At 35.0% G+C, this 19,706-nt stretch overlaps 1 protein-coding gene across 1 annotated transcript in view; it reads right to left on the reverse strand.

Moving 5' to 3' along the window:
- The window catches only part of LOC117170625 (ataxin-7-like protein 1), a 204,409-nt gene that overhangs the window by 65,548 nt on the left and 119,155 nt on the right, over nucleotides 1–19,706 (reverse strand). The window contains exon 4 of the mRNA XM_033357525.1: nucleotides 6,272–6,945. Coding sequence (XP_033213416.1) covers nucleotides 6,272–6,945 — 674 coding nt within the window. The remainder of the gene's footprint in view (nucleotides 1–6,271; nucleotides 6,946–19,706) is intronic.

A 19,706-nucleotide genomic window follows, 5' to 3' on the forward strand; every position in this document is an offset into this window, starting at 1 on the left:
ATGGGAAAAAGAAGGGAAAATGCGAATAACTTGGTAAATATTAACATTTTGAACAAATACTTCTTATTCATCTTGGAGTATACCTTTAATAGAGTACCTTTTGACTTTTAATAATTTTTGAAAAAATCACTTGTTGTCAATAAAAAGGGCTTTTTATTGTTATGGTACTTCTTTAATCGATGCTTTCTCCAAATATATCAATTTTATCAAAAAATTATATACCAATGACAATATGCATCTCCGGGAGTGGACCAACTTTTGTTTCAAACTTTTTCCTGTAAAATCAATTTCAAGAAATTTCACCTGAGTTTCCGGTGACTTCGAAGCTGCCTGGCAACACTTTTACATCCAGGTAAGTGCCTGGCAATGCGTAGGTGCTATTTCTATGTCAGCCCCTACATGTACACCAATTTTCAACCTTATCCGAGTCACGTAAGTTAACTGCCAAAAATTCGCACCTTTGACAGGTCGCCACAGGTGAACGCATCCACTCACACCTGCCAGACACCCATTTTTACGTTCATCATCAGACGAACATCACATGTGAAAATTGGCCATATCCGTATCCCGCTCCCATTTACGTTGTCAGCCCACGGTATATCTGGGGAGCAGGGCGAGAACGTGTTTTGTTTTGAACGACGTGACCATATTTTTTACACAAATAGAATTATTTGGCCGCAAGATTAGGTAAAGGTAGTCGCATAAGGAAATTTTTTTCTGCAAAAATATTCCTGTTGAGACAAATGAAAATACTCTTAACATTAAATTTAAAAGGAAATTCCAATTAAATCAAGCAACATTCTTTATCACAATATGACACTTCTTTGACTGAACATTCTTTGCTGTATGTTCGTTTGGTTTTCGCTGTGATTTTGTATTTATTATTAATAAAATGCCCAAAAAATTGCAGAGAAGATCGGAAGAAGGGTGGCTAACGAATAAGTGAACAAAACAAAAAATACCTCCACATAAACGCAAGAAATACAATGTGGATGCGAAAAGTACGCCATCTAAAAAAAAAATTAATACTTCTGCAGACGTAGAAGACGATCTACAAAAACAGTATAGAATCATAGAGAGTAATGGAAAAGTTTCTTTTCAATCGTGCAGGAAGGAAGGTCTTGGATTCAACATAAAATTTACATGTAAAAACTGTAAACAGCTTCGCTACGTTTCGTCCAGTAAAAGAATTGAGTCTGGTGTGCCCGAAGTGAATTATCGATTTGCTTTAGTGATGTGAGTTTTAGGCTTATGATTAGCTGAAATGACAACATTTGCGTTCTAATGTATTTGACAAATTCGTTTCTATCAAAATCATGCTACAATTCAGATATAAAGAAAATGTGTTAAAGAATAAGAAAAGTTGCCAGTTACTTTCTTTCTTTTGATGTAAACGAAAAAAAAGAAGCAACGTATAAAGCAAGTAAAATTCAAGATACCTCAGAATTGACCATATCAGATGACGGAACGTGGAAAAAACGAGGATGCTCTTCGTTATTTTGTGTCTCTTCCTTGATTGGTTATTATACCGGAAAAGTCTGCAACACTTTTGTAAAAAGTTCCTAATGCCACGATTGCGAAACTTGGGAGAGTAAAGTAGATACTTCAAAATATGAAGAGTGATATGAAGATCATGTAAATAACAGAAAATGCAAGGCTAATCATGTTGGACCATCTGGTAACATGGAAGTCGATGCAATTATATAGACATTTCAACGTTCGTTTAAAAATCTCTGAATAAGGTTTCGCCACTATATTAGAGATGTCGATTCAAAAATGTACAGTGGTGTCGTAAATGCTAAACCCTATGGCGAATATTTTGTGATAAAAAAAAGAATGTACAGGACACGTACAGAAGCAAATGGGAATTCGTTTACGTGGATTAGTAAAAACAAATGTAGTAGATGCAGAAACTAAGACCGGAAAAAAATCAGAAGAAAAAGACTTGCTGGCAAAGGTAAAATTATCGCGAAAATGATAGACAAGTTAACTGTATATTACGGTCTGGCCATTCGACGCAATCATGATTCTGTAGAGAAAATAAGGAATGCCATTTGGGCAACTTATTACCATTACTCTTCGACAGACAAGAATCCGCAGCATGAAAAAGTCCCGAGCGGTGAAGACTCGTGGTGATTCATCTTCAGCTAAAAATGACCTGCAGTCATTCAAGCACAGCTATATTGCACTTCGAAGTGATGTTTTAGAAGCCATTTAACCAATTTATGAGGACTTGACTAAGAACACACTTCTGCAGCGATGTCTTGGAGGTTTCACGTAAAACAACAATGCAAGTTTGAACCAACTCAAATCGCAGCTAGTGTGGCGGCATTTGCATTTAATAAAGGTTATTTTGCTTTGCTGTCTTTTAAGCAGAAAAGAAAATCGGTACTGGGCCAAGTTCGCATTAATAGGCGCGCATAGTAGATATAAAGCGAATAAGCAGAGGGGATCAAAAAGCTGCGAATGAATGTAAAGAAGGCAGAATTCCACGTCGACAAGAACAAAAGGATGTTCTAGACATTGAAGATGAAAGCTGTTTACTATACGGCCCTGGCATCAATGATTCTGTGTAAGTATAGAAAAAACATTCGCTTATTAAAGTTTAGTTTTGGATTTTCGAGTATACAAAACTTTAAAGCGTTTTTCTTTAACTTCGCTTTTTTAAAGTCGGTGACGGCTGTAACTCAAAATCTACTGCACCGATCCTTTTAAAATTTGGTACACTCTTTCTACACATATATTATAAGTTAACGCTCTCGAGTTTTTTAAAACAATAATTATTAATTTTATAATAACAAATTTGCCGATTTTTGCTGAAAAAATCGGGTTTTTGACTTTTAAGTTTACCAAAAATCAAAAAGTCAATAAAAAAAAAGAAACCCAACAGCGTTACCATGAGAAACTTATAAACTAATAAAACCATTTTGAATTTTTGATCTCAGATGATCCAGCGATAAATTATAGCCGTCAATGCAAAACACCTTTTTTTGGAGCACTTACAAAGATTTGCTTGCAATGGGTTGTTAATTAATATTTTTCTTCAAAAAGTTTACAAAATATTCTTAAAAAGTTGTTTTATAATATGAAAATTAATTAAATAAATTAATATTGTTTGTTGCGTCAAAAAAAATCTTAAAAATATGTTTTTTTTAAACCGGATTAACCTTACCCCTCCCCCTTAACAAAATTAAAAGGGGGAACTCACGAAAAATTAATCAAACCCAAAAATTCAATATGGCGTCACTTCCAAAATTAATAAACAACACTTTCAGAAATTAAAGTTGAAAACATATGTATATAACATAAAAATTATTCAAAAGTTTTAATTAAAATAATTGTTTAATGCTTCTTATATTGTAAAATGATTAATTACTTATTAACTGCAACTACTGAAACTTACATTTTCTGGATTTAGTTTAAAAGGTTATTAATTGATTAAAATTTAAGAAATGTTAATTAAAATGAAAAAATATAAGGTAAAAATTATTTGAATGTTTCAATGAAAATTACAGTTGAATGTTTTTGATGTTGTGAACTGATTAATTAATTATATTAGCTGGTTAATTTTTTTCACAATATTAGATTACATAAAGATTTGATTTTAATATTATTCAATTAAGTACATAAATTAATTATTTACTTCAAGGTCATGTAATTGAATATTTGCTATAATTGGAATAATAAAAGTGCATTTACATTTAAAATACCTCGAGTACAATTATGTAATTTTGGTCAATTTTCGTGATGTGAAATTAGTGTTTATATTCAGATTTCAAACTCATGTCAATAATTATGTGCCTATGTTTTAATTTTTTCTGCCATTAGTTTCAAATTGTATTAATGATTTTAATTTTCCTTAAAGTATACAGCAGAAATTATTGGAACGTTTCAGTGAAAATAATTATTTATAGATTTTTCTGTTGTAAACTGATTAATTACTGATATCTTTTCACCACAATATTAAAGTACATAACGATTGAATTTCAATTTTTGTTTGTTAAATAACATGAATTTTTTATTTACATTTTCTTTAAAAAACTATGCAAATGGTCAGAAATTTATGCAATTAATAAAAAATAAACCCGCATTTTTTGTTGGCAATTAGACTCCATACATATTTAATTGAGTACAAATATGTTTTAAAAAATTCTTAAAGTAACGTGGAATAACGTAGTTTACTTTGCATTACTGTTACCCAAAAATTCGACAAAGTCATCAGAGGAAAGCTCAACCCCTACCGCGACGCTACCACTAGTGCCAATGACACATGTATGTAATTATACTCGTATATGTTCCGCACATAGTCAATTTGATTTTTCCCATATTCTGTTTTTATAAATTATACAAATACAAAACTGTATGAAAACTGTTTTTGAAAGATTAAAAAAAAAACAATCTATTTGTATTCACTATCGAAGGAAATACTGAACATCGCCTTAACCCAAGCGAAAATAATTGGCGAATTAAGCCTAAGCTATCCCTTTTTTTATCCGAAGCCTCAATTACAGTAGATTATGTAAATATTACGTGTTTAGAGAAATATCACTTTAAAAAACCTGCCTAGGGCGCGCGACGGTTGAATCTCGCGCTTCACGCTCGGATATTTATTCTTTGAATTGGAATGCTTGAAAAAAACTTTATCAAAAAGATCTCTCTTAGATGGCAGTATTTATATGCGTCTTCATATTCTGAATTGTCTACTTAATTAATTATAGTCAAAGATTAAGTTTCTCAAAGCTCTGTAGGCTTTGAGGTACACATTCTCATCGTGACACTCGCGCTGCGCGCTCGATTTCCGGCAGACATTTGAAAACAGGTTTTGTGGGATTTTTCTTTCTCGTAACTTTCGTCGTTTTTCCACTCATTTTTTTTATTTTACTTTTTTTAACGTTATTTTTCTCGAATAAAACAAGAAGTACGCGTCCTATCAAGAAGTGATTCTTAACGAAATTGTAGATCTTTTTTGGGATAACCATTTTTGTTAATTCATATTTTTTTGTATCCTACATAGTTTTTCCACAAAATGGGATTTTTTATTTTCCATTATTTTTTGAGCAATCAAAATATGAATTTTCGATTTTTGAAGAAAATCCAAAAATTGGTTATGATAATCTTGTAGGGATTTCAAAAAAAAATGTTTTTCTTCTCTTGACTTTTTTTTATATCGTGCGTTTTTCGGCTTCAAGTTTTGATTTTCGGTTGATTAAAAAAATTTTGAAAACGCTATAACTCTGAGAATTTTCTTTTTATCAAAAAAAGTCATAAGGATAAATTGTTTGTTCTTTTCAATACTATAAATATCCGTACATAGAATTTTCAAATTCAGAAAAAAGTGGTCTCAAAAATTTTCAAAATGCGCTCACCTTTTGAATTTTTATCAAAAATGGCTGGTTAACGAACTTGTCCAGACAGACGCCATCATGAAAACCTGATTTTCGGATTCAGGGGGTCTCTAAACATGGAGATCCGTTCAAAAAGTGTGATGTCAAATTTCCGACAATTCTAATACTTTCTCAATCATAATTGATGAGAATGAAAAATTACTGCACTCTTACTTTTTCGATATCATCGAATGTTTTCAAATATGGTTAAAAATGGTCAATGTTGGTTTGCCGAGTTTATTTGTAAAATGAAACCATTTGAAAAAGCACTGAAAATTCGAAACAGTATCAATTATATATAATAGTCGAACATATTAAAAACCCAAATGAAAGTAAATATTCTAGCAAGGAGAGGACTATACGTGTTTATTTTTTGTTTCCATTCGTAGTTTTTAAAATAAAAGGTTTTATTGTGAGTTCAAAATTTTATTTCCCTGCTGTCAATTAAAAAAAATTACTTAATCATTAAAAAGTATATCTATTTATTTTCTTCATGCAATTTATTAAAATTACGAAAATAAAAAATCGTTTATATTGTCTTCTTTGATAACAACTCCCTTTTTCGTATATATATATATCATCTTTTGAAATCGTAGCTTTTCGCGATTCAGACCAGAATATTACCAGGTGAGCAACGAGGGCTGTTGAATGATTTTTTCATGGAATCTATACGAATCGCATGAAATTTTTTGAAAAAATTCTTCTCAAAACTTGCTTAAATGTCCGTCTTAGCGCTCGGGCAAAAATGTCTTCTACCAATCAACTTTAATTTAAAACAGTAAAAATTTTTAAAAAATCGTGTGGCCCTCCCCTTGTTAGTAAAATGTTGACAAACAAATTATTTTTAAATCTAAGACCTGTCTTATTAGTAACATGAAATATCCTACCTGAGGCAGTGGGTATGTGTCTGGCAGCGATAAAACAGGCGGTGAACTAGGGGCTTCTGGCTCAGTCACGGAAATAGGGGTATTGGGAGCTAAGGAACTAAGGTTAGATGCATCAGAGGATACCGTCACCGTTCCAATGACAGTCACTTTTGTCGGCCGCGTCGGGAGCTCCTTCGCAGCTCGATGCTCTGCGAGGAGTTTGTCGAATGTTTTGCTTCTCCCACTGACAGTTCGACGCAGCGAAACCGTGTGTGCCTTGCAGGTAAGAGACCGGGTGCATGGTTTTCCTGTTTCGTCATTCCATACACCGCAATGCTTGTCTGGATCATATTCCCTGTCTTTGAGTAGTGAACGATCTGGTTTAAGTCTTTTCCGCCTTGGTTGTCCGCTTGTACTTGGACTTTTGCTGGGACTCGACGATGCGATCGTCCCACAAAATGAAGACTGTACAGGCAATGATTCCAAAGGAGATTGTGGAGCAGACAGACATATAGATGATTGTAGACTCACTTGATCTACTGTTCTCTTTATGGAGGAGTGATTGATTTGAACCTGAGGTGACGATAGACTTTTTTTGAGTTTGGATAATTTGCAATAGGGCGTTTTAATGGGAGACTTAGTAACTGGAGTCGTAGGAGGAGGAAGATTCACCATGCCTGATGGATGTCGCGTTTCTGCAATATAACAAAACATTATCGTCCCACTGTGCTCTTAATAATAAATAAATATATTTGAGCATGTAAAAATTGGTAGAAATTTTTCTAATAAGCTCATCACCCAGTCGATAACGTTAAATATAATAAGACGATATATAGTGATAAACCTAATGTATTATTATATTGTATATTACATTTTCGTCTTTTGTAAGTCGCTCTAAATAACGAACCATTTGGATGTGCGTCCGTCATGTAAAAATTCAAACGATGTTAACATCGAAAGTGCAAATGTCCGACATTTTATCGTTAATTATCTTTAATAAGAAATCTCTTATTTACATCGTTGTTTAGAAATGGACAAATTCTGCATGATTTTCTACCGTCCGGATGTTTGAGCACCCGCTTTCTTCACTGAAAAATACTCGAAGAAGCAATTGCTAAACGTTTTGTCTGCTTGCAAGATGTCCTTACAGTCCTCAATATTTTTCGATTTAAAAAAATCATAAGACTTATAGAGAAGAGCGTACTATTTTACGCCCCGACCGTTTTATTTTCGGGACAACCGCAGGTTTAAAAAGTGTTTCGATTTTTATAAGAAGTAATATAGGAAAATAATTTTTTTTAACCGCTTATCTGAAAATAGTCACATTTGTTAGAAAAAGTACAGTTTTAGAACAAAATTCCACAGATAGCTCTTTACAGTAAGAATTTGAGTATTACAGATATAAACATTTTTTTATACTTTAATCTAAGAATGCTAATGAAAGATAAAAAAGGATATTGAGTGTAGGTAGTGGATAGCTGAAGAGGAAAGAAGGTGTTGTGTCTACTATTACGAACATGAATCCTTGGGGAGTATGTTGGAGGAATTTACTGTAAGGAAAAAGTAGTGAGAGAGCGGATGGCAGAATAAGGTGCATCTTGAACTGAAATGGATAAGGAAGAAGCTGGATAATGAGGCTGGAAGAGAGAGGTGAATGTAAGGGGCATGCAGTACGGAAAGGCTAAAAGAGTAATCCATACTGACATGTAAGGATCTTACAGGAAGCTATACTCATTCATAAAGGTTTCATTGAGTCTCTGGCGTACTCATGAATATTACTACTATGGATTTGGCCTTACTGTATACCTTTCGGGAACATTTGATTTGAGTTAAGTTAGAACCTTTTAAAAAGTCTTAAATTAAAGCTTTCACCTTGCAATTTGAAGGACTATAAGATTTGTTTTTGACTGGTCGAAAAAGTTTACTGTAGCCCCATCTTAAACCTATGCAAAAAGTCTGTCAAGTGTATTTTCAAATGTGCTTCAGTAAAAATAAATTGCCACTGAATATTCAGGTAGTAGAAAATGATAAACCGACCCCTCCAAAAATAAACAATTTTGAACAAAAACAGCCAGACGGTAGAACGTCATTTTTTCTCAACCAAAATTTAATTTTTATATTTAACTCGCAATTATTTTGTCGATTTAGGGAATTTAGTAATCAAATTTATAGGGATTATACATCCCGATGACCTTAGATCAGTGATCACCTTAAGTAGATCTTGTATCTACTAGTGATCCTAGGCCAATAGGTCGGATCTACTCAGTTATGACCCAGGACTGTCAAAACCCTTTACCTGATTTGAGCCGCTGGGAACCCCTAAATTCGAGACCCTTATTTCTATTTGAAACCTGACGCTAAAATTGAGGATTATGAAATAAAATGATGAATATTTATTTTTGGTTACTTTAATATTGCTAAATAAAATATTCAATGCAATTGTAATTTTTTATACTAGCAATTTAAAGTCCCTAAACATCTTTTTGTTCATAAATAATTAAACATTTTATTTTCAAATTCAGACTTTTTATCTAAAGTATATTTTAATTATATAATTACACCAAACTCTAGCCTTCAGTCTCACGACCGTGAGGTAGGTGTTTACAGTCTGTAACGGAATCAATATGACGATTAGGCAAAAGTTTCGTGCACCCTGAGAACACGGAGCTATCCAAGAACTACCGCCTTCTGCATTTTTCCCGCAAGTGTTTTAGCATATTGTTTACACGCAGGGATGCTTTTCAGGCTATTAACGAGTGAAAGCTTGTCACCTCCAAGAGCGCCGATGATAAGGACGATTAGTTTAACAGAATATTCCGGGTACAATCTTGCAACTCCCTTGTAAGGTCTCTATACCTCTCTTTCTTTTCATTCTCCTGGACTATGATGTTTTTGTCAGCTGGTGCCGAAAATTCGATAACGAAAATGGTCTCTTCTCGAAATCAAGAAGAACCATGACAGGCATCGAGTGTGCAACAGAAACAATTGTCGAGAATATAAAGTTCCATATCAGCGGCACTTCCCATTCTCGAGAATTGACTCGATTTCCCTAGGATCATTTAGAGGATCGATATTAAGGTTAATGCCGCAAGAGTGACAGAGATGGTAATAAAGCACTCTTGATGCCGCATTGTGCCTTTGAATGTAGGTCGTTCCCGCGTGAGTTGGAAAACTAGATAGTATGTGAGCTAAATGCTCGGGGTGTGCATGGCACGACCTGAAGCTATCATCAGGAATGTCGTAGCTCAAAATGTGGCGACAGTATGTTAAGGTTAGAATGACACCGTCTTGGCATGCCAATATGAAACCCCCCGTACCAGACTTCAATCCAGGCGATTTAAGTAAAGCTTTCTTAATCCGGGCTTTCAGGAGTGAGTACTCAACATAGATAAGATTTCATGCATTTTGCTCACCCCTAATACTGAAGTTAAGTGCGAGTGTTTCAGCAGCCTCCTCCGCTGCTTTGTACAGAAACGCTCCTTTGCCCATTACTTCGTGATTCCTGACCATTTTAAGAAGAGGGTCTCTTCCATTTGCGACTCATGTGCTGTACCCAGAATAACCCTGTTGTGAAGACATTTAAGACTCAATATTTCGCGACCACCTTGACGGCGTGCGACGTGCAGTCGCGGAACAGAAGACTTAAGGTGCATGCTTTTGTTCATGTGCATAACCTTTCTTGTCCCGATATCAAGAGATCTGACCTCGTTCTTCGTCCATGGAACTACTCCAAATGAATTGAGTAGTACCAGGACGGCAAGCATGTTCGTTGCAGATACTTTGTTCCTCGCCGACAGTTCGGAAGACCAAATTTGCCGGATGAGACGTTTGTATCTGCTTCGGAGAGTATCCTTTATAGATGTAACATCCTGAATGCGGCTCTGTGGCACGCCCATGTATGTATAAGTCTCTCCAGCACAAAGGTGCCGTTTGCGCATTTGTCTAACCCAAATTCCATTCCAATTTCCTTAGTATATCGTTCGACAATTCCTAGAGCTAGATGTAGTGGCCCTCTGTTTTTAGCATAGATCTTAAGATCGTCCATGTAAAATACATGAGTGACCTTGTACTTTCGATCTGCAGGTTTGCCGCACAAGTACCCGTCGGAATAGCGAAGTGCTGGGGATAGTGACAATAATGTAACGCAAAAGAGGAGTGGGCAAGTGAGGAGTTGGTGTTGCCATTGTTGTTCCCACGAGAAGCTAGGGAAAGGGGTTCGTCCCTCCTTGTAGAACCCGCATGCAAGGATAAGGCTGCGTACTCTGAGAGGTCGTCCGGTATCCCAGAGTCACCGTTCTAGACACCTCACCCAAGTGCCATTCAACTTTCGGCACGGTTTTCACACCTCCGCTTGGGGGTTAAGTCCTTCGGGACCACCCCTGGACAATTATCCGCGACTGCTTATTTATTTTTGTAACCATATTCAGCAGAAACCCTAGGTACAGGGACCCTCTATCCGCAACCCGAGGACGCGTTCGGTATAATATTTATTTAAAGTGATGTCTGAGGTAGAGAAAAAACCTTTTTTTACAAAAGTAAAAATTGAAAATTAACAAATTTTTCAAACATCTTGTAAGGCATGTCGCGGCTGACGTCGTAAATTGTGTAAGCGATGCTGGCCGCAATTTTCATCTGAAATCAACAAAGCAAACATTTTTTTAACGAGAGGATTTTTTTATCCTAGATAGAATAAAGCATTTTCGAAATTCGAAAATTAACCCTTGAAGACAAGCTTCCCCAAAAAATTACGATTTTCACAAAAAACTTTGTTGTACTTGCTGTCAAAAAGGGTCTAAAAATCATTTGTTTTTGAAATCTGAGTCAAACAGGGTCTAAAAATCATTTGTCTTTGAAATCTTAGTCAAACATGGTCTAAAAATCATTTGTGTTTGAAATCTTTAATCTATATAGAACAATCTTTTATGCTCTTCAAAATTAATGTTAGATGATGACAATCGGTTCACTAGTTTTGTTATTATCACTTATACAATTTTGAAAAACATGGTTTCGAGAAAACGCCGTTCGCTGACGGATTCCCACAGCGTTGACGTTCGGCGGGCTGCTTTATACCTGCGTTGAATCATCGTAAGATCGTACAGAGCCTCGAGCTGTACGGTCTTAAATGTTTCTGGTGTATACCGTCCTCTTCTTGCAACGGCCGCACTTGATCTTGACCTTATTTTATCATCGTTGCTGCCCTGAAACAGTGAGTGTTGCAGCTAATTCGAAATATTGAGCGCTTCTAATTTAAACATTGTGAGAAGTGGGGGATATATATGATTCGAACAACCGAACTTGATACTAACTTTATTTGATAACCTTTTCTGCCCTGAAACAGTGATTGTTGCACTTATTTTCAAATATTGAGCGCCTTGCATTCCAACGTTGCGAGAAGCAGTCGACTCATATTATTGACATTACCGCACTTGATACAGACTTTATTCAAGCACCGTAACTGCCCTTAAATTGTGAATGTTGCAGTTTAGGTAAAATATTGAGCACTTAGCGTTCGGCCGTTGCGGGAAGAGAGCTATTCTTATGATTAGCATTACATCACTTGATACTGGCCTTATTTCATCACAGTTGCTTCCTCGAAACAGTGAGTGGCGCAATTGATTAAAAATATTGAGTGCTTAGCGCTCGGCCGTTGCGAGAAGGGCGCTTTGTGAGACGGACGTGATGCATTCTGTGCGGGGTCCTTTATGAACCTTTAACGACCAAACATTCATTTTTAACAAATGAGTTTGAATTTGAACCAAGTCATTAAAGTTACATTCCAAAAAATATACATTCTGAAGGAAAATGTAGTAATTGATATTTAAACTAAAACATCATTTAAAACTAAAAAGAACAAATTTGTACAAAAATATTGAAATACAGTAATTTAAAGCTACTTTTTCAAATGAAAAATCGCTGTTACTCAATTTTACCTGATTACCTGATTTTACCTGACAATTCCACGTTTTCTAGGAAGAAAAGGCACCTTGTAGACGTATTTATTTAATACAATAGGTATGAACATATGAAGATAAGAACAAATTCGTATATATCTACAGTACCCTAGTTTCTGTTAGTAAGCTCAAATTTGTCTTCCCTTTCGTCCCTTTGTTAATTTTTTCAATACGGAGAACGTTAAGAAACCTATATCGGCAGAAACATTTCTATATTTGTAATGCACGCATGTTTTTCACATTATAAAATTCATCTTTGCATGTATCTCCTTGCTTATTTCTTGAACACAAACAGTTCCGAGGTACAAATGTGAGAAGAAATGTGTACCTGACAAAATATGGACAGCATAAACATATAAATACTAAAGATTCTAATATAATTTAAATAATTCCCTATTTTTTAATTAAATTTCTGCTACTAATTGCAGTTTTTTTATTGCAATGGTGCTTTTAAGCCGCATACTTTCTACATTAACCTGGAAAAGCCGCTTTGCGGGGAACTTTCATAACGTTCTTTCATTTGAAGAAAACAGCTGCTGAAAGTTATAGATTCTGGGTTAAAGCTTACGGGGAAAATTTTATAACCTAAAAAACTTGTGAACGAGGGTTTCAACGTTTTAAAACTGGTGAATTCGATACAAAAGACAAGGAGCGTCCAGGTCAGCCCAAAAAGTTTGAAGATAAGGATTTGCAAGCTTTAATGGATGAAAACTTAAGGTAAACGTTGAAGGAAATGGCAAATGCCTTGAATGTTGCCCAATCCACCATTTCCGAACGTCTACACGCATTGGGAAAGGTCCAGAAGGTAGGGAAATGGGTTCCATATCAATTAAAAGGCACATTGAAAGGCGAAAAACCATTTGTGAAATTCTGCTAGCTACACAGAAAAGAAAAGTTTTCTTGCATCGAATCGTGACAGGTGATGAAAAGTGAATCTATTTTGACAACTCAAAGTGAACAAAATCATGGGTAGTACCCAACAAGCCTTAAGCCTTAAGTCACAACTATTGCGCAATATACATGGAAAGAAGGCTTTGCTCTGTATTTGGTGGGACAATAGGGAAGCTGTGTATTACGAACTGTATCACTTAAAGGAAAAACGAGCAGAATACGTGCAAAGATACGAGAAAGTCATTTTTCAACATGACAGTGCACGGCCTCATGTTTCGAAACCAGTCCGAAACTATTTGGAAAACATTAAATGGAACATCCTACCCCACCCGCCGTATTCATCGGACTTGGCCCCATCGAACTACCACTTATTCCGATCGATGCAGCACGGACTTTCAGAGAAAAATTACCAGTCTTACGAAGAAGTGACAACTTGGCTCGATGAATGGTTGGCCTCGAAAAATGAACAGTTCTTTTGGGAAGAAATCCATGCATTGCCAGAAAGATGGGGAAAAGTTGTAGAAAACGATGCACAATACTTTGATTATTAAGGTAATTCTTATTGTTATGTAAACGAACGGCCTGCGAAATAATCGACATTTTTAAGCGAAACACCTATTATACAGATGGAAAGATCAGTTTAAGTATCTACTTTATGCCTATTTACTTCAAGCTCTAATATGCCCTCGCTGCCATCTTTTTGCAGATCTATACAGAGGGTACAATACGGCAATTGTACAAGAGTTCTTACCTGTGACCCTTGCTCATTCTATCTTCGCTTTCTCTTTTATTGCAGTGGAGTCGAAAATTTCAATCTTATGTCGGTTCCCAGTTAGAAAACACAAAACATGGCACAAATCATAAGATTACCAAAATCAGTTTAAACAAATTATTACGAACTCACTGTACTTATGGACAAGAATTTGTTGATTCAATACACATTTCTTTCAAACTTAATGAAAGTACATTACTTAAGTACATTTCCGCAAAATGTTGAATCTACGTTTTGCGATCAATAAAATTATCATTTTGTACACATTTGTTGAAACATGATTTAATAAACTTTAAATGGATAAAAAACAATTCACATTTAATGGGTAAATTAATTCAGGAATTGTGCAATTAATGAAAATAATAAAAACGACCCAACATTTGAAGCATTGCTTATACAGTTGGCGAAGTTTTTATGTAGGATTCATAATCAACACAAAGTTAGCCCAAATTAAAAAAAAAATGTTCTGAATATGTTACTTCGTTCACGAAATATTGACATAGTACGCAATTTGAAGACGGTAGTTCAATTTTAGCGCAAATTCCTCGCACGTTCAAGCTGATTCCCCCACTTCTCCGTCTCCCGATTAGTTGCACGTTGTCCGTAAATTCACCGCGATTGCAAACAACAACAAAAAATATCTTTTTCCCTAATCATCGTGGAGCTATTTTCTTTTTTATTCCTTTATTAGGAACTCATAACTGATTATCGACTAAAACCACAATTTTGTAAGACTAAATTCAACGAAGTAATTCCATTCAATTCTATTCAATTCTATTTCCAGTTACGCATTTTCAGTTTCGTCTTTGTTGAAAATGTCATCTTGTGAGGGTTGCTTCTTTTTTGTTAAATACGAATCCATGGTACCAGCATCTTGCTTTCTAACTTTAGGCGGGGCACTTTTTCAAGTATGACTTTTTTTACGTTTGAAGTCGGCCTTCTTATTTGCTATAGAACGTTTTTTTTAACGCGCTATAATTAAGTTGTGTAGCCTTTGACAGTAGATCTTCCGATATCATAGGTTTAGGTTGATCATAGATTTCAGATATTCTATTGGCCCAGATTTTACCTCCCTCGCACGCACCTGAGCTCCAGACATTTTTAGTTTGATTATAGTTGTGCGGCATGCCGTACATTATATGGCTTTCCTTATCTAGGTTGTTATTGATGTAAATATTAGTACTCTTTAGTTTAACACCGTTTCCCATGATGATGCTTTTGACAAATCCTCCTGTGAATCCTAGTAGCACAAGTTTTATGCGATTTAAGATTGGTGTTCCTAGTTTTCTTAGTTGGTCTACGATAGTCAATTGCGATTCCTAGCTTTTTTCAAAGAGGTTTTGAATATTAACGAATAGAGAGATTCGTGTTTCCTAAATGGTTTTCTGAAAGCGTGTTCTATAGACTTGTTTTATCGCGACACCTGTTCGCCTAGTTCATCGCAGGTGCCCTTTATTTCCTTAATGATTTCTTCGTTCGTTTTAATTCCTTTTACGTACTCTCCTATAAATGCTGAAATCGCATTTTCCGTCTCCTTTTTTATGTTAGCCTGATGATCTTGCAAGCTATTTACGAGGGAGACCTCAGTTATGTGTTTATCCATGATTTTCATCTGCTATAAACATCTTTAATTTTAAACTTCAAGCGCTTCGTTTATCGAAAGAATTTTAAACAACGGTAAACTGCGAGTAAGATAGTTGTTTAAGGTCCAAAGTAGTTTTCTTGACAGTTTTAGCTAAATCAGATCAATAGTAAAGGGCTAAACGAGGTGACATATAATTTTTTTTAATGGGAATTTTTGCTTACAAATTCTCAAAAATTGAAATACGCACCGTTTAAAAGAATTTGCTAGAAATATTATTTTTTATGGCAGCAATACCTTAAAGTTACATTTTCATATCTACTAAAAATAGAAACTTTGGCGATCTAACTATTTTTTATCGTATTCATGAATGGCATACATTTTAATAGCTTCACGGTTCAACCACAAAAAATAACCCCAGTTCGGGGGCACATTCTGATCACGTGTTGCGTGCGCGGCTTGCTTCGCTCGCAAGTTTAAACGCGCCTAGGGTACGGGTCTGTTGGATCTCGTGCTTCATGCGGAATGCTTGAATGAAACTTTATAAAAAAGATCTCTTTCAGATCGCAGTATTTATATGCGTCTTTATATTCTGAATTTTCTACTTAGGTAGGTATAGTTAAATATTAAGTTGCTCAACGCTCTTTAGGCTTTGCTGGACATATTCTCATCGTGAAACTCGCGTTACGCTCTCGATTTTTGACAGCTATTTGTAAATGTATATTATCTGAACTATCTTAAAACAAATTAAAAAAATCTTACCGCTGCATGGACACATTCTCATTGCGCGCGGATCGCTTTGCTCGCAAGTTCGAGCGCGCCTAGGGCGCGCAATTGTTGGTTCTCGCGCTTCGCGCTTGATTTTCTTTTACCTCGCGCTACGCGCTCGGACTTTGTATTTTTTTCAGATTCGTGCATTCGCATATTCGCGATCGGTCTTTGCATTTCTCCCACATACGTGCAGAGACCTTTCAAAATTAAACATCAAGGAATCGAGAACTGTAATTATGCGATTGCAAACTCTCTTTTGTTAAAGCTCTTTCTGCTTTAGCGAATACTTATATTCTCATCACGTATCTTGGGCTTCACACTCAATTTTGCCCAAGATGTCAAATTTCCTACATTATGCTCAACACTTTTATATAAAATATAATATATTTTTTATTTACCTCTTCCTGGGAATGGGTATTCAGATTTTTCAAATAAGGTACAAATTGTATTTATCATGATTACTTTAATATTTGTTTCTTATTTTGCGTTAAATTTTATTCTTAGCTGCGTTAAAACATGTATCATTTTAATTAATTTTTATCATGAAAATTCATAATATGCATGGAAATTTAAAGAGGCTTATTCTTATTGCCTTGTTTTAATCTTCTTTTTTTTTTAAATTTGTAATCTTGTTTTTACGATTAAAAAATACTGTGCTGCCTATCAAAAAATATTCGTAAAAAATTTGTAAATCTTTTTCGGTTGAATAAATTTGGTCTCACTTATTCACGTAGCTTTTATCGTTGTACACAAATTTAATTTCTTATTTTCAATGCTGTTATTCAAAAATAAAACAAAAACTTCTTATCCTACAAAAAAGTAATTCATGAAAAATTTGCCATTCTTTTTTAGATGCACAGTTTTTGTCAGTGTATCTCTTTTCATATCTTGTTTTTTCTTGTAGGGCCTTGAAAAGTAACGTTTTTTTCTCTGACTTTTTCGCATATTAGAAACTTGTTTGGCTTCAAATGTTAATTTTAATTTGATTTTTTGGATTTTGAACATTCTATAACTTTAGTAGTTTTTATTTTGACAATGAAAGTAATAGGGATAAATTGTTCGCATTTGTTCTACTATAAATAGCTGTCGGAACAAATTTCAAATATTAAAAAAGTGGTTTTAACCATTTTCAAAAAGCCCTAACTTTTTAAAATTTCTTCAAAAAAAGCTGGTTAACGACCTCTTCCTTTCTTTTCATATCCTGATAAAGTGTGCCAAAGGGGAATCCAATCGAATAATTCTTTCAAATGTTACCGTGTTTACAGGCTACAACGACAACAACGACAGACACCGACGTAACAACTATTTTTAATGACTCAGGGGGCCTCAAAACGTCGATATTTGATGGAATTCGCGGAAAGTCATTTTTCACATAAAACCAATACCTTCTTCTTAGGATGAGAATGTAATAATTCATCATCTTTTTGTGACAATCTTGTAGGGCCTTGAAAAAGTAACGTTTTTCTTCTCTTAAATTTTTCCCATACCACGCTTTTTTAACTGCGAATGTTCATTTTCGTTTGGTTATTTGGATTTTGAAAATGCTATAACTTTGGTCATTTTTATTTGATCAAAAAAAGTAATGGGGATAAACTGTTTGTATTTTGGTCTACTATAAAAACCTATTGAAAGAATTTTCAAATATTAAAAAAGTGGTCTAAAAAATGTTCAAAATGCTCTAACTTTTAAAAATTTCTTCAAAAAACGTCTTTACAGACTACAACGACAACGGCGAATGACCGACATCGAATTAAAAACTATTTTTTCTGACTCAAAGGGTCTCAAAATCTCGAAATTTGATGAAATCCGCGAAAGTAATTTAATAAATTATAAAAAATTTTTGTATCTCTTTTTGGGTGAACAACTTTCCATAAATGTTACATTTTTATTATTTATGTCATTTTTATGATTAAAAACCAAAACTACGCATCCTATCAAAAAGTGATTTATAACAAATTTGGAGCCTTTTCAGATAAACAATAGTATGCTACATTCCTAGAAATGCGTATTATTTTTCATAACTAATCTAATGAAAATTTGAGTCGAAGTACCTGTAGAACCTACCTACCTACCTGTCTATCCTCGAGCTGAAACAAAATGTTCCGAACCGCTCCAAGGGTACCGCTACTCGATGACAAAATCTTTCAACCTCAGGGATACAAACACCATGTTTCAACCCGCATTACAGGTACCGAAACTCGAAGTTCCAATAGAGACGCTATGGACATATCATTACATCATTCTTTTCGTAACTTTTGTGGTTTTCTAAACCATTTTATTTTTTTATTTTTAATGTTATTTTTCACGAATAAATCAAAATTTGAATTTTCAATTTTCTAAGAACATGCAAAAAATTGTTCTGATCATCTTGTAGGGCTTTCAAAAAGCAATGTTTTTCTACTCTTGTCTTTTTTTTATACCGTGCGTTGATTGGCTGAAAATTCTGATTTTCGATTGATTTTTTAAATATTATAAATGCTATAACTCTGATAATTTTCTTTTTATCGAATTAAGATAAATTTTTTGTCTTTCTCAGTAGTATGAATAGCCACCTGTGCCGCCTGCCGCGTAATGGCACCCGTGACTAGAAATCGGATTCGAAGGAACAATATTGTACGAAGTATCTTGCGTACATTTCCTGATCTTGCTTACCTTTTGGGATAGAAGGAGCATGAGTGGACAAGGTACACTTGCCGGTTGCGTCAGTGCAGCTTGCTTTACGGAATTATTTTCGTAGCTGCTGAAACCTACAACTTCTCAAAAATAATAATAACCCCTACAGAATATAACCCTCCTGCAGAAGGTGTTCTCGCGTTGTTGTCGCGGTAGGGTTTGAGCTTTTCTGTCATAACTTTGCCGGTTATGTTGGCAATAGCACTGCTACTGACAGAGTTTCCCATGCCAGATAGGCAGAGACCGAAGAGGAAAATGACTAATAAGAACACGAAAACTTGTAAATAAGAATGGAGAGTATTTTTAAGATTTTGAAACACATGTCGCTTCCCGGTGAGCGTCGGGGCGCCCCTGGAGCCGCCGCTGTGGGACACAGCGTACGGGACGGTGTTGATGGCGAGCTGCGAGATGGTTAAGCAGATATCACTAATGAAACAGCTGGCCAGCAATAGCATCTGCGACAAACGGTAAGCAGTGGGGCATCAACTGTTGCTGTTGAGGACTCTTTAGCCACCGTGAGTTATTTGCAGCCAACCACCTCAACAGAAATACCGTAAAAAAGCATAAAGTGTTATGCGAAAATGAAAGAGGAATTTAACAATTTAGGAATTGGTGGGTCTCTATTACGCAAGTTCGAACTTTAAAACTAAAATCGAAAAAGGATACAATTTTAGAACGAAATTTGCAGCAAAGTATTCTTATAAAAAGAAAGTCGCACTAACAAGGAAACTATCCCAGGTGTCCCTCACCGATTTTGATGAAACTGCAATATGTTGTAATACATCGAAAAATAAGAGACACGTATTTTTTTTTATC

Source organism: Belonocnema kinseyi, chromosome 4, assembly GCF_010883055.1.
Source record: "Belonocnema kinseyi isolate 2016_QV_RU_SX_M_011 chromosome 4, B_treatae_v1, whole genome shotgun sequence".
Taxonomy (NCBI): domain Eukaryota; kingdom Metazoa; phylum Arthropoda; class Insecta; order Hymenoptera; family Cynipidae; genus Belonocnema; species Belonocnema kinseyi.